This window comes from Mustelus asterias, chromosome 9 (assembly GCF_964213995.1).
Source record: "Mustelus asterias chromosome 9, sMusAst1.hap1.1, whole genome shotgun sequence".
NCBI lineage: Eukaryota > Metazoa > Chordata > Chondrichthyes > Carcharhiniformes > Triakidae > Mustelus > Mustelus asterias.
The window spans coordinates 42,517,146-42,533,075 of record NC_135809.1 but is presented as its reverse complement, the minus strand read 5'-3'; the positions used below and the strand labels follow the sequence as shown (position 1 = coordinate 42,533,075).

At 36.6% G+C, this 15,930-nt stretch overlaps 1 protein-coding gene across 1 annotated transcript in view; it reads left to right on the top strand.

The window, feature by feature from the left end:
• LOC144499222 (serine/threonine-protein kinase WNK1-like) overlaps nucleotides 1-15,730 on the top strand; it is an 81,937-nt gene extending 66,207 nt beyond the window's left edge. The window contains exons 18-21 of the mRNA XM_078221341.1: nucleotides 5,719-5,790; nucleotides 10,608-10,649; nucleotides 12,814-13,010; nucleotides 13,844-15,730. Coding sequence (XP_078077467.1) covers nucleotides 5,719-5,790; nucleotides 10,608-10,649; nucleotides 12,814-13,010; nucleotides 13,844-14,164 — 632 coding nt within the window. The 3' untranslated portion in view covers nucleotides 14,165-15,730. The remainder of the gene's footprint in view (nucleotides 1-5,718; nucleotides 5,791-10,607; nucleotides 10,650-12,813; nucleotides 13,011-13,843) is intronic.
• The last annotated feature ends 200 nt before the right edge of the window (nucleotides 15,731-15,930 follow it).

Genomic DNA, 15,930 nt, shown 5'->3' with positions numbered 1-15,930 from the left:
CATGCGTAGTTTCTTAGGCAGATTTTCTATGTGATCATTGATTTGAGGGAAAATCCATACAGCTAGTCAGTGGTGAAAATGCATTGCAGGCCAGCACTTAGTGCGAGATCTCCCAATCCACACTTGAGGTAAGACAATGGACCTGATGGAAGTGCCAACAATTGGCATCCAGTAAAATCTTATTCTAAGCATGGTTTCACTGCCTTCAGTGATGTTGCCATTGGAAGTAGTACTGTTATGTGGAGTATCAATGAATTAAAAGTCTGATCTTCAAACTTTATTTCTGTGCAGCAGACAAATTGTACTGTACTATTCGAAAAGTACACATATGTCCATGACTTCCCCATTCAATGTTTGTCAATTAAAGCTGCCCTAATGCTCTGATTTGTAAAGTGAACATGAGAATTTTTTGTGGACTTGTGTATTGAGATAAGGTGGCTATGTTTTAAGTCTTCTCTGTCCACCTGAATTCCAATGCTTCTCTTGTAAAAGATGGAAGAACCCCCCTTTTTAAAAAATTAATTTACGGGATGTGGGCCCCATCGCTGGCTAGGCCAGTATTTATTTCCCATCCCTAGTTGCCCTTGAGAAGGTGGTGGTGAGCTGCCTTCTTGAACCACTAGTCCCTGAGGTGTAGGTACATAAGCAGTCAACCTATCTCTGTGAGCATTGTCCTATATTATGGGCCATGTGATAACATGATAGTGTTATACTGTCTTATGATGTGATGTTGTAACTTTTGTTTCATGAGAATCTTTTAAGCTGTGCTATGAATTGGGGTAAAGTTGTAGTGAACTTAGCAGATGAGGTGGACTGTGGAGTAACCATGATAGAGAAATCAATCAGATTTTAAAGAAATACAGATCAAGTCTCATTTTGTTCTTTTTGCAGAATGAAATAGTAAAAATCTGGAAGCTGGTTATTTATTGACATTTAGTTTCAGGGATGCAGGAACAAGAGTGAAGGAGGAAGAACATACAAATTTTGAACATGCATGGAGAAAAAACATAAAGCTGAGGAAGCACTTGATTGAGGTGGAAGAAGGAAATAAATCCATGATGTCCAGCTGCAAAAAATACTTGATTCTTGACCATGATTTTCCAATCCGTTAAGCTAATGATGGGGATATTGTCACTGGACTAGCAATTCAGAGATCCAGGGTAATGCTCTGGGGGCCTGAGTTTGAATCACAACCTGGCAGATGGTCAAATTTGAATTCAATAAATATCTGGAATTAAAAGTCTAATGACCATGAAACCATTGCTGATTGTTATAAAAACCCATCTGGTTCACTAATGTCCTTTAGAGAAGGAAATCTGTGACCTTACCTGGTCTGGCCTACATGTGACTCCAGATGCACAGCTCTGCAGTTGACTCTTAAATGCCCTCGGGATAGGCAATAAATGCTGGCCCAGCCAGTGATGCCTACATCCCATGAACAAATATTTTTTAAAATGGCCAGGACAGGCTTTACCATTATTCCCTGTTAGAGAAGTTGCTCAAAGCAGAAAAGATTGAAGAGATTTAATAGAGGTGCCCAAATGTAAGGGGTTTTGATAGACAAAATAAGGAGAAACTGTTTTCACTGGTGACTTGTTGACCAGAGGACACTGATTTAAGAAGGCTAATGGAAGAACCAGAACAGAGATGTGATTTTTAAAATATGCAGCAATTTACTATCTGACTGCACTGACTAAATGGGTGATGGAACTTAATTCAGTTCTAACTTTGAAAAGAGAGTTTGATATATACTTGTATTAGATACATTTTATTGGTTGTGAGGAAGGAATGGGACTACATAGACAGCCCTTTCAAAAAGCTGGCACAGGTTCTTTGGGCTGAATGGCTTCCTTCTGCACTGTAATGTTCTGTGATTCTAGTGTTGATTAAAATAGAGAAAGCAGGAGGATTGTGATCAAGAACTGAAAGAATAACCCAAATGTCAAGCTTATTGTTACTATCAGGAGTGTAGAAGAGTTAGAACACATGATTTGGCAGAGTACACTTCACAACAAATTGTGTAAATTCTGCACTTAACCTGTGTAGTGAAATTTTCTGCCCTGGTATCCCAACTTTGTATAACGAACAATTTAGCCAAATTACAAGAGGTTCCTTTTAATATCATTGCTGGTGAGCTGCTGTTTGTATTTTAGCCGGAGCTTAGAGGAATCATCTTATAGTATTTAGTTGGTTTTCTATTACACCTGTATGCTATTGAATGAAGTTTGAGACCTAGATCCATGCATATCAGTGGGTTTTTGCTTCTCCTTACCCTGACCAATAAAATGTGAGCATCATACCAGTTACATAAAAAGAAAAAATGGAAATGATAAAAATAACAAGCACTGATGTACACCATTTTCATCATCTGCAAAGGGTAAGTTTATGTTTGATGCATAGCTCCTTTTTTAGAACTGAAAGTTGTCTGTTTAAAACACTAGCCTGTGGTCTTTACTTGTTTACTATTTTGAACTTCATGCGGGGGGGGCCAAATGGCTTTGGCATCGATACATTGATAACAGGACTTGGCCTTCAGTAAGCTCATGATTTAACCTTATTGATAGTTTGTACACATCTTGTGTTATCTGTTTAGAACATAGGTTGCATTTTACAGCAGAAAGATTGTTGTATATCAGGATTTTTAAATCACTTTTTTCCAGAGAAGATTTGGTGGAGAAATACTTCTAATTTAAGAAATTATTCTTAAGTAACAAAGAAATTGCGGTTAGTATGTCGGATGGAAGTTGCTTTCCCCAGAGACTAAACTGATGAACAATTTGTCAACTTGTCCACGTAATTGGAAAAACACCTCAGACATTGTATTAGAAAGTCCTTTGTTCCCAGACAAAATTTAGATTTATATAATGCTCTAAAGGTAATGAAATGTCCCAAAGAACTTCACAGGAGCACTATAAAACAAAATATGACATCGAGTCACAAGGAAATATTAGGTCAAAGAGGTAGGTAGGTTTTAAGGAGTGTTTTAAAAGAAGAAAGCAAGGTTTGGGAGGTAAAGATGCAGGGAGGAAATTCCAGAATTTTGGGCGGAGACAACTGAAGGCACTGCCACCAATGATGGGGCAATTATGATTCTAATGCACAAAAGGTGAAAGGAAGAGAAAGAGGAAGGCTGCAAGGGTATTTGGGTTTATTAGAGAAAGCTGAAGCTTTTTGCTCCGAACAAGAGATCAGGAATGTTGAAGGGTAATTCAAAGGTGTCATATTCATAGAGGTATACAGCACAGAAAAAAGTCCCTTCGGCACATTGCAAATGTGCCGGTCAAAGACAAACCACCTAAATATTTGAATCTCATTTTCCAGCATTTAGGCCATATACCTGTATGCCTTGGCATCACAAGTGCACATCTAAGTACTACTAAAATGTTATGAGGGTCTCTCCTTCCACTACCCTTTCAGGCAGAGTGTTCCAGACTCCCACCACTCTTTGGGTGAAAACGTTTTTCCTCACATCCCCTCTAAACCTCCTGCCCCTTTCTTTAAATCTATGCCTCCTAGTCATTGATCCCTCCATGAGGAAAAGTTTCTTCCTGTCACCTGTGGTTCCTCAAAGTTGAGAGTTCAAGGCTTGAACACAAAATTAAATCTCGTAGTATATTGCATTAGTGAGGAAGTGCTACCTTTCGCACAAGGCATTAAATACATGCCTCCTCATGTAGATGTAAAGATTCCGTGCCATTGTTTTGAAGAAGGCCAAGGGATTTGTACCTAGCGACCTGGCCAATATTCTCCCTCAGTTAACATCAGACAACAGATTATCTGGTCATTATCACATTACTGTTTGTGGGAGCTGCTTGTGCTCAGATTAGCTTCTGTGTTTCCTGCATTGCAATAGTGACTTTAATTCCAAAGTACGTAATTGACTGTAATGTGTCTTGAAATGACCACTGATTGTGAAAGGAACTATATAAGATGCAAATCTTTTTTTTCTGAGAAGCTTCCTTGTTTAATCACATGTTGATCTGCTTTTTTTTTCATTATTACACAAAGTTGTGTTGCATGAATTTTATTGAGAGTTTGATCTTAATGGCCCTTCTGCATTTTCATATTATGGAAAGAAAACAACTTATTTATTTATCCAAGTATTGTTTAACCAACTTTGGGGTGGTTGAAGAAGGATTTGTGCTATTGAAACTAATATCCACTCCAGGGGGTGTGATTGTTTTATCCCTGGGTCGTATTGTCTTGCAACTCGGGCAGTGTAAGTCAGCTCCCATTTTTAAAAGAAAATCAAATTGGAGCAACTGATTCCAGTGCAATGAAGAAAGTACCTACAGCAAACTTTTAACTTGTTACTTACATCTACCAAGTCAGCAGTCACTTGTGTGTATGTATGTCCATAATACAGTATTTGTCCAACAGGGAAGATGCAATTTATTGATGGTGCTGGGAAATGCAATAGCTTCAAAAAGGTTTCGTTGTAGTTTTGTATCCATATGCTGGCAACTTTCGTTGTCTTTTTTGGGGAATTTTCTTGGCTGTTTGTAACTCAATTTGTAGAATTTTAAGTGATATTTTGTTTGATTCAGATAGCACTGGTGTATTTAAAAATGTGAGCAAATGTAGATATATGATCTTGCATTTGTACTTGTATCTGAATATATAAACATTTTATTTGCTGTCTGATGTGCTACAAAGTGCTTTTTAAAGTTAAGATCCCTTTATATTTCTCTCTGCTGTAATAAAATAACTTCCATGTTTTACTCAGATAAAAGGGTATTTCCATTTTTTCCTGTTTGACCAAGAAAGCGAACTATATTTTGCAAGTTTAACCATTTCCTGGTCCAGTTTTTTTTTTGTTTTTGAGCATTCAATTTTGACAGACTGATGGTATCTAAATTTCTGGTTTATGCAGACCAGATGTCTGGGCAAGTGAAAGTCAGCTCAGTCATTGCCTCAAAGTTAAAAATTCCACAAACAAACTAGTGATTTTAGCTGTTGTCAATTTTCTTTTCCCATTGAGAATATTTTCTACCATTATATTTTGAGCATCTCCATTAATAGACCAATGAAGGCACTAATAATTGCCATTGGTTTTGTGTGTGAATGTCCATCTGTCTTCCTTTACACTAGAATACAAGTGTTTGATGGTTATATTCATTGAAAATTTCTGCCAGCTATAAAATCAGGGCTGTCAATACATAGGTTATGAGGATGTTTCCATATGGAGATGAGACTTGGATGAATGGTAGCTGCTATACACCCCCAGGCATTGGCGTTGGCAGGAACCTGGAAATATTGTTCACACTTAGGGCTAGGAATGATAATAGGATACTCAAACCAAAATATGAGGTGAATAAAGTTGTTATATTCAGTTTAAAAGCATTGAAGGAAAATGTTTTGCAGCTGTAAAATGTTTGAGTATTGGATCTCTTCAGCCTTTATATTGTTAAATGGTGAAAATAACCTGACAAGACTGAACTTAATCAGAAGAATTTGAAGCATATTATTGGGGATGATGACTGTGTAAAATAATTTCCTGTAATCAGCATCACATTTTCCAGAACAACAAAAAACACTATTAAATAAGATGCTTAGAAAAAATGTAGCCTGAGTGGCTTAAAAAATAGTTGCGGCTTCGCCCAAATGCTCTAGGACGAGAAAGATTTTGTATTTGATGTGAAGTGCTCCCTCCGCTCTTAAAGTACTAACATTCTGACTTCAGCTGTCTATTTTCCTCCTTTTCTTTTACTGTCATAGGCTCAGCAACGTTTCACTGTGCATCAGAGCAAGTGACTTTTAAACTTGGCGGCAGAAGGACAAGGTTTCTGAGTACGCCCTGTCTGGCTCTTTGTGTGTAACACTTTTATTCTTTTCTCATCTGCCTTTTTCTTCCTCTGTCCCTGCATAAAGCTTCGCTGCTATCTGTCCAAAATCTGTTCATTTCAGAATTTCACTCACCTATTCGAAGTTTCCACATGGGGCAGCTTGATAAATTCAAAAATTCAAATAATCCTGTGATTTGACTCATTTCTGGTGAAGCTTGGAAAGTGAAGTAGAATATATTATGAAAGTGATTTTGATACAAAAGGTTGCCAACAACCAACCATGATTTTGTGTGCCTGAGTGTGTGTCTGTGTGTGGCTGAGTGAGTGTTAATGCACACACCACTTGATCTCCTTTTGAGAATTAAGTATTTGAATCCAGGTTTCCCATTTTTTGAACATGTACATGAGATTTTATACAATTAAAAGCCTGCTTCTTGCAAATAAATTACCATAAGCTATTTATTGTCCACTTTGGTGAAGTACATTAAATTTCATTTATCTTGCAGCCCTGTTTTCGGAGGCATTTTTGTAAAATAAAATGAGGTGGTGTATATGCCCCTCGAGGGAAAAACCCTATCTTGTGATGTGATTTCATTCCCTGTCTCTATTGTCAGTGTGTTGACAGCAGTAAATATGAATGCCGCCATGTACAGAGCATTCTATTCAAGCTTTATCTTATTCTGGCTGCATGTGGGCTGAATGCTTAATCTACTGGCACAAATGAGCAATGTTATTTTCACAATGTTAGGCGAGACAGATAACCATCTGGAATTGCTGAACACCTGCAACCATGACGAACAAGTTGCAAACTTGAGCAGAGCAAATAAGAACATTAATGTGAAATGTTCAGACTACGTAATTGCATCATATAACTTATGAATACAATATTCCTTTAGTTGCTAATGTTACCCCATTATATACATATTCGGCAAAAGTACCTTGTGTTCAGTAGAGTACTTATTACATTTACTTAAATGAGGAAAACTTTAATAAAAATGGCAGGTTGTTGGTGAAGTTCTAAATCACCATATTCCCACTCTTGCCATTTTGATTCTTTATCCTGTCCAAATATTCAGCATTCTTTATTAATATTGTAGAGAATGCAATTTCACAGCTTCAAGTGTACTGCAACATTTCTGTTCGCCCGAACACTAACATCTCAATAGCTAACTCAGGCTTTAACTTTAAGTTTGTCAACTTCTGTGTGATTGACTGGCTCACGTCTCTGTGCAGTCTTTCAATTGAGTTATACTTAATTTATCTGATTGGAGCGGTTGATTTTTTTTTGAACCATTGGTGCAGGATAACATGCATGCATTAATACCCGTTTGTTATAGTCATTATGATTTTTGATTGCCCTTTAGTGGTTGGAATGTATAATTCTTTATTCATTATTGAATCTTTGAATTGGGTATGTGTTGCAAGTTACTTAGGTACTGAAAAATTGTCAGATAATGCTGTTAAAACACATGAGATATTGCACTTTAAAAAAATGCACTGTTAAGGAGCTATGGTCCGAACATATAAAATGCACCACGTACCAGAATTATAAAAACAAAAATTCTAAATCATCACATGTGGTAGATTTACTTCACTGATCCCTGCATTACCATGGTCCTATCACCCTTGCATTGCCCTTCCTCATGGCATTTTAACCACCCTTTCATGGTAGTAGGTAACCTTTCAAGAATGGCTGGTCACTATTTCCATTTCTGTCCTGAAACTTTTAATAGGGGAATTCAGCCATATTTTTAAATGTTCCATGCATTGCATGGCATCTGTTTTATTCAAATGATTTTCTGACGAGTTTGCTTGTATTTGCTATAAGAAACATGAATGTATCAGTACAGAAAAAGCCCCCTTGTCCTTTATTCATGCCAGGTTTTCTGTTTTACAGTTAACAGAATCTAATTTCTTTCAAACTACGTATTCAAATTTTTTGCTTGAATTGTAAAAACTGACGAGTACATCTGTGTTTGGGCATTCCATCTGCCAGTAGTCAATCTGATTGAGTAAAATGTGCCTGAAGTTTTTAGAAAATTATTCTAGCTATTTATACCATAGTTCTGGTTATGGAACTGTGACATAATACTATGAATGTTCTGCTTTGTCTCATCTCAGGACTACAACTCATTCCAAAAAGGGCAATTCTTAAATTGGATTAAAACAGCCAAGACATTCAATTATAAGCTTGTAACCTTTTTGCCAACCAGCCCATCATGTAGCTTCACCAATCTTTTGCCAAAATAGCCCAAACCAGCTGCCTGTGGCCTCCGTCCCATCTTGAATTATTCTTTAGTCTTACTGCAGAACAATCATCAAATTGTTCTCAACCTTATAGTCCTTGTCGCTTTTCTCCCTCCCACATCTTAATTGCCATTCAACAAATACATGCTGCTGCAGTATCTTCCTTTAACTCACCAAGCCAATGAGAATTTCAAGAGGCTTGACTACAATGTTGCACTGCGTTTAGTTGATGCAAAGACAAGAAAGAGTTGGTTGACACCATCTTTGAAACAATCCAGGTAAAAAGTTATTTTGAAGCAGAAATTAGAGAAACCATGCTTCAATGTGATGATTGTCTTCAGAACCAACTTTCTTGATAGATTTTACAAAAAGAACCCTTTCCTGTAGTTTCCTGCACCATATGACTTCCTGGGTGAGATTGAGTTAGAGTACAGTTCTCAGGCACCTATCAGTGGCATTCAGAAGCAGGTCAGTGATGGCTGCATCAGAGTGATTCTGGGTGGCTAGGAGAATTGACTTTACTGCTTGACTTGGTTTGTGGTGGAATGTCCCAGTCATCATCCTGATTTGCCAAAACACTTGAATTCCACAGGCTGGTATGGATGCAGGTCCAGTGGACTTTATCTCTGCTAATCCTAATGCATGTAATTTTAAATGTTCAGCAAAAGCAGCATGGCTTCCTACGAGTTTACATCTCATGGAAGTTGTTTGATTACAGCTTTCTGACTGTCTTGGTCTCAGTTTTCTGACCTTTCCACTGTCTAACAGCTCTGTAAGTAATTTCATATTATAAACTTGTGCTATCGTTATTGAAGATTAAACAGGGAACATCTTGAATTTTAAATATGTTTACTTAATGGTGCATAAAAGACTGTCTTTACCTTTTTTCTTTAAAATTCATTCATTTTAAAACAAACTAAATTTGTAGCACTGTTACAGTGCCCATGTCATCAAAATTACTATTGCAGATTAAACACACATTTGTGACTGCGCTCTGCTGCATAAGAGATTGACAGGAAAGATACTTTTGAATTTTCCATTTTTTATTGGAAATATTCAATCTTCTAGTTCTTTAAAATTGTTACAGTTGAGTTTTGTCAGTCTCTTATCAGGAATGGCAGATTAGAAAACATTTCAAAATGCATGTCTTAAAATACCTATTTCCCAGCTATAGTGTTGTTTGGCACAGCAAACCGCTAAGTTGTTTGTCATTATTGGCCAAAATACAATTGCTATGGTTTTAAAGCTTGTGTTTTAGGAATTTATCATTGGTTTCTTTGATACAAATTTCACTTTTACATGGCATGTGTTAGTTTATCACAGAAGATTGATGGACACAACTTTAGTCCACTGTGCAGACAACATGATTGCTGAACAAAATGGTCAGTAGTTTTTAAAAAATCTTATGTTAACTAAGCAGGTGAATAATCTGCTAATACTGCACTGCTACACTGCTCTTCTCATGGGCAATGTCACTGGCGATCCGCTAATTTTGTGTATCCATCTCAATCACATACACATACTTGTTCTCTCTGCTGAGTGTACTGGCTCTCTTGCGTGCACTCTGGCTCTCTTATACACTCATATACATTGGAATGTGACTATTTAATTGCCCTTGTTACAACAGAGAAGTCTTATTTATTTTTGCCTACTTGTGACAATGGACCCCTCATCCAAAGATCGTCTGGGCCAAGAGCTGTTATGAGCAAATGTATTCCCTGCCATTGGGGAAGAGGGAAGTGAAGGAGCTGAACTTCATTTTTAAATAAGATCACTTATAAACAGTGGTGAAATATTTCAGCAAATGTCATTTTGAATTATTTACATAGTCTTGCATACATATGCAGATTCTATGACTGCTGTTGCTAAATTTGCATGACTTTAATCCCAGGACTAGAAAATGTGCAGCACAAGGAGGAGGAGGTGCTAACTGTGGTCCAGATCACTTGTCTGCAATGTGGAAATGGGACTGCACCTTTACAACAATATATATATATATAAATCTTCTAAAGTTATTGCTGACACCCCCTACCAAAATCTGTATATGGTTTGTTCACTTTGCTGGTCCATTACAACACTTAAGCAGAGATGGAGAGGAAAGATTTATGTGACCTGACCATTGTGTGGTGCTGCAGAGCAGTTGTGTTCCAAAGGAAGTGTAGATATTTAAATAAACTAGAAATGGGAAAGCAGTGTATGTATATTCAATCAGATTTTGGAAAAACTAGAAGATGATGGCAAAACCTTTTAAAAATATATTTTCAAAATGTTTTTGGCTCTGTATACTCCAAATTTGTAAATGTGAACCAATTATAGTTCAAGTAACAAAATAACACTTTGGAATATTTTAAGAAAAAGATGTTAGTTTTTTTAATCGAAATTTGTCAATGGTGATCAAGTCCCCACTTATTGAATTTTGCATTCACATGCAAAACGATAATGGTTTACTTCCTCTTTTGGTTTACCTGCAATGCAGTCCAATATGAGGTCACACTAATCAATTCAATTGATATTAATGTACTTTCTTCCATTCTGTATGTTTCTCTTCTCCAAGCACTTTTCTTTATTCTTTAGGGAAGATGGTGAAAAAAGTCTGCCCATGCAACCAACTGTGTAGTAATTATCTTTTTCTAACCTTTTACTTAACGTAGCATGTGACACTTAATGTACATAAGCCTTGCATCTGATTTTAGAACATGGGTTTCTCTGATTTATTGTTTCTGAGGTTTCCACAACACTGTTTAAGTGTTGGGAAGATGAATAGTTTTGCAAAAACTACATTCTTTTGTGAACTTCAACTGAAGCAATGTCAGAAATTGAATCTTACGATCCGGCTACATTCCTTGTGTTGGCACAGGATATGCACAGTGAAAAATTTGTAGAAGAACAGTTGTTTATGTAAACCAGAAAATATGGAATGAAAGCTAGAATTTTTTTGAAAGCTTACTTTTTTCAAATCTTGGTTAGAAAGTATTCTTTGCTCATTCATTATGGAATTTGATGGATTTTAAGGGAAGACTAGATAAATATGGAAGCAAGAAGGAAAAGATATGCTAATAGTGTTAGATTAAGTTGAGAAGGCTTGTAGTGCACAACCAGAATCACAGAATCTTTACAGTGCAGAAGGAGGCCATTCAGCTCAATGAGTCCACACTGGCTCTCTGAAGAGCATTCTACCTAGTCCCACTCCCCTGCATATCCCCATAACCTTGCACATTCTTTCTTTGCAAATAGCAATCCAATTCCCTTTTCATTCCAGACTCCAACTACACTCTGGATGAAAAGATAAATTTCTCACGTCACTTTTTCTCCTTTTGCCAATTGTTTTGCATCTGTGCCCCCCCCCCCCCCCCCCCCCCCAGTTCTTGATGCTCTTGAGTGGGAGCAATTTCTCACTATTTACCCTGTTAATACCCCTCAGGATCTTGAATATCTGAATCAAGTCTCCGCTCACCCTTATTTTCTCCAAGGAAAACCCCTCCAGTCTATCCTCATTGCCACAATTCTTTATTTCTGGAATCATTCCATCTCCTCTGTACTCTCACCAATGCCCCACATCCTTCTTCAAAAATGGCACCTAGAACTGGACACATTATGACAGATGAGGTCTAACTAATGTATTATGCAAGTTCAACATGACCTCCTGCAACGGTCTTGACATTTGGACAAATGGCCTGTTATTGTGCTACAAATTCAATGAAATGTAGACCTGCAAAGTTTGTCTCCTGGAAAAAGCTCAAACGTAAATGCTTGATGGGCCCTGGGCCTAGACTTGGGACCCCAATAATACTTCATATTATATTTAAAGATACACTTTAGGTTCCAAATATATTTTAGTAATCACAAGGGTATTAATAAATCTTTTGCCACAGCAAATTGAACTAAAGCCAACAGTGCATTAGCTTGAGAGTAAACCTTACTAAATACCATCAACAGCAGCCCAGTAAACCAAAATAATTAACTTCACGCAGCACTAGACTATGAATCATACAGTCATGGCATATTCCATGAACTTTGGATCAAAAGTTGGCAATTGCCTTCCTGCAAATCTAACTGGGCAATTGTCAGAGACTGCAGAACCTATAATGCTAAAATTGGATGTAAAGGTACCTTTGGTTTTTGCATGTTCTGAGAGCTGCTAAAAATGCGAATGTGGGTCTGTGATCTTTAGATGCCATGCATGTACAAATGCAACTTGACCTCAACACTGTCTATGAAGCCTGTAATACAGTAAATTAATACTGCATGAAGCCTTTATTAAATGACTCAAACTAATTTGCTTTCTTGTACATATGCAGTGAATATTTTTTCTAACAATCTTGGATCATACTTGTGCATGCTGAAGTGAGATACATGTTAATAAGATAATTTGTGGCAAATGTGTCTGCTCTGTTCAGGGACAGCATTCTGCAGCTGTTCTAGATGCATAGACGAATGACTTTTTAAAGATATTTATTGAAAATTGACGCCTTTCTCTGGTTGATTCAACTTAGCAACAATTTATATAGTGCCTTCAGTGTAGAGATTTCCCAAGACGATAAATTCAATATTAACTTCAGATGAAGAGTAACAGTAAGATAACGGTATTCCTATTCTTTTGCTTCATAGATCCGAGGTGTTTTTATGTTTTCAATTTATTGAGAATAAGTAATCAGATATGTGATGATAAGAGGTTGGATCCAATTATCACTAAAATCATAAGTTACATTGTTTCTCTTGTACTGAAAACTATACACTGCCAAACCTGTAATCAACTTTATTTGCTTTTCTATTTACCCAGGGACAACCAGCACAAATGCAGTAAGTGGAGTTGGACCAATGGCTCAGCAGCAACAGCCAGCAATAGCAAGTAGAAAAGGCACCTTTACAGATGATTTGCATAAGTTAGTGGACAATTGGGCTCGAGATGCTATGAATCTTTCACAGAACAAGCGTGGCATGAAGCAACAGGGTCAACCAGGCCAGCATTACTCTGAAGTAAGTAGGAACCTGTCTCTTCGTGGCTCAGATTTTAAAAAATGTATTTAAATGATCTGGCTCAATCAAATGTTGAGGATTTTACTGCTAATCAGAACAACCTGCAGGGAGAAATTACTTTGATCTTTTTGCTTGAGTTTTAAGATGAGTTTTCAATTCTAGAATGTTCAGCTTTGTGCTGTCTTATAGGTGTTTTAAGTGACACCATGAGGCAATCTACACCACCGATTCCCTTTCTAAAATATCAATACTTAAATAAAGCACATTGTGTAAACATTATCACATTGCTGAAGTTTCTTCACATTGCATTAGAATTTTAAATATGTTTTTTGTAACCATTATATAGTAAATGTGGTAGCATTTTGTGCATAGCAAGACCTAACAGTATTGAGATGCATGACCAGTTGTTCTGTTTTCCATTACATAGTGTGAGGTAAAAACTCTACACTATTGGCTGTAATTTGAACAGCCTGTTCTCCAGATAGTGCCATTGAGTTTTCAACATTGCTGCCTATTTCTGTTTGGAATTGTGTCAAATGATGGGCAGTACAGAGAAATATTTATCAAATAATTTGCTGGCAACTAGCTGGTTCATGCATCTTATGAGTCTCTAATTAAACATTCATAATTAAAGATTAAGGAGAAAGTGTTCATGTCACAGAAAAGAGGCTGAGAATTTATATCAATTGAACAGTTAGTTAAAAGTAGCAGAATTACTTTTTGAGGGGTAAAAGAGGGATAGCCTACGATGGGCAACTTCTGTTATTGCATTGTCATTGGCAGTTCTATTTCTATTGGACTAATGGTGTTTGTTTATTTAAAAAAATTTACAGACAATGCCAAGGAAGTATTCAGCACCAGGTCAACTTTGTATCTCCATGACAAACTCCGTTGGGGGACCTTCTATTTCTGCTGCCTCAGTTGGCTCTTTGGGTCCTTTCAGCAAGACTCCTATCTGCCAGTACGGTTATCCTGGAACGCCTTATGGTACCCAGTGGACTGGAGCACCTCCCCAGCAGCAACCAAGCATTATTCCACCAACACCAGGCCTCCAGTTTCAAGCAGTTGGCACCACTTCACTACAGAGCTTTCCCTTGGGCACTTTGCAGAAATCTGTCAGCAATCCTCCTGGATCCAATCTTAGGACAACGTAGATGTACAGTTCTAGTTCTTGATAATTGTGATGAATAGACTAAGTGGAATTCAAGATTTAATGGCCTCTGCTGATGTTACTGGGGATAGGTCATAGAGCTTTAAAACATACAAATGACTGACACTGCTTTTATATACACAGCATCATTTGAGAGCTATTTTACTAGTTCTGTTTCAAACAGCGTTCTGTGTGGACATATATTTACCCATCAGTTTTTGATGTTCAAACACTGTGATATATAAATGTTGTTGGACAACAGTAGTTAAAAGTGGATTTAGAGGGTTTAAAGTTTAAAAAAAAACAAAAAAACTAAAGCTAGCTATAATCCATACTTATCAGAGACACTTTAATTCCTTTGTTACTTCATTGTATTAGGTAAATAAATGTGAATGTAAAATTGTATAAATGTACTTGAATACCTTTTTTCCCAGTATGCTTGCTGGATTCATAGTGCCTTGTATTGTGCTTCTGACTTGTCTGCAGGAAAGCACTTAGTGTCCCCAACCGAGAAAATAAAGAGGAAGAGAGCAAGTGAAAGGTGGAGTTGTGGTAACGTGGATAGTGCATACTTGTTCTTCAGCAGAGCTGATGTCATTCAGTGACTGAAATACATCCATTCTGTAAATCTTTTCTGGTCTTTTGTCCTTCCCTCTCAAGTATTAGCCTTTTAATTACTAAAAATATGGAGTCATTTAAGGCTAAAATATTAATTGTTAATGTTTTCTTCTGTGGATTCAGAGTCTGTATTTTCCAGGATATTCAGAAAATGCTGTTACTTCCAGAAATGCGTTGTAGATAAGAGTTATTATTCCTATAAAGCTTGCTGGTACATATTAAAAGCAGCATCTTCTGTAAGCCAAACATTTTCCTTCATGAAATACTGAATCTGTGAAGAAAATTTGATTCTGCAATGTATCTACCATTAATATTTTTGAATGTAATTTATAATTGTGGTTTATCCACCTTTTTTTTTTACTTCGTTAACTCTAATGCAACCTACTTTGTAGTTGGAGGTGGTCACTATTAATATAACTTACAAAACAAACCACCGGAAATGTTCTGAACCTGGATGAGTGGGAAATATGAAAAATTAAGTAGCAAACCTAGTAAGTAAGTTACAGGAAAGCTTTTCTGACATTCTAATATGTCAACCTGATATCTGAACAGAAATTCTCAACTTAACTGTCCATATTTTATATCCAGTAATAGCCATCTTTAGAACAAGTACATGAATTGAAATAAATACAAATTTTAAGACTGCATCGATACACAATTTGCATTTTTCTTTACAGTTTTCACTTCATGAAAAAAACAGATTTAAAAAAGTCTTTTGTCATAAATTTGTTTCCTGGAAGAATAACTATTTAAATCTGATACTGTGCCTTCTTTCTCGCCCCAAGAAGGATATTTTCCCTTCCTTGTTTCACATTTCCATCCAAACTAGGCAAGTTTAATTTTTGTTTCACCAGGTATTTGCAGAAAAGTAATTGGTAAGGAACTGATTGAGGGAATTTTTTTTTTTGCAGTTTTTATTGATGTAGAGAATAAAAGGACAAATATAACTTAACATTTGGATGTGAAGGTTGTTTTTTTTTCAATGTTTCAGTTCTCTGACTTTATCAAAGAACTGTTAAACCCTGCATATATTGTTACAAAATGCAGGTCAGCACTTTATTTTGTTTAGTTTGAGTAAAATTGAGGAAGGTTGCACCATTTATTTAAATAAAATCAATATAAATGAATGGTTAGTTCTGCTGTAACTGTTGC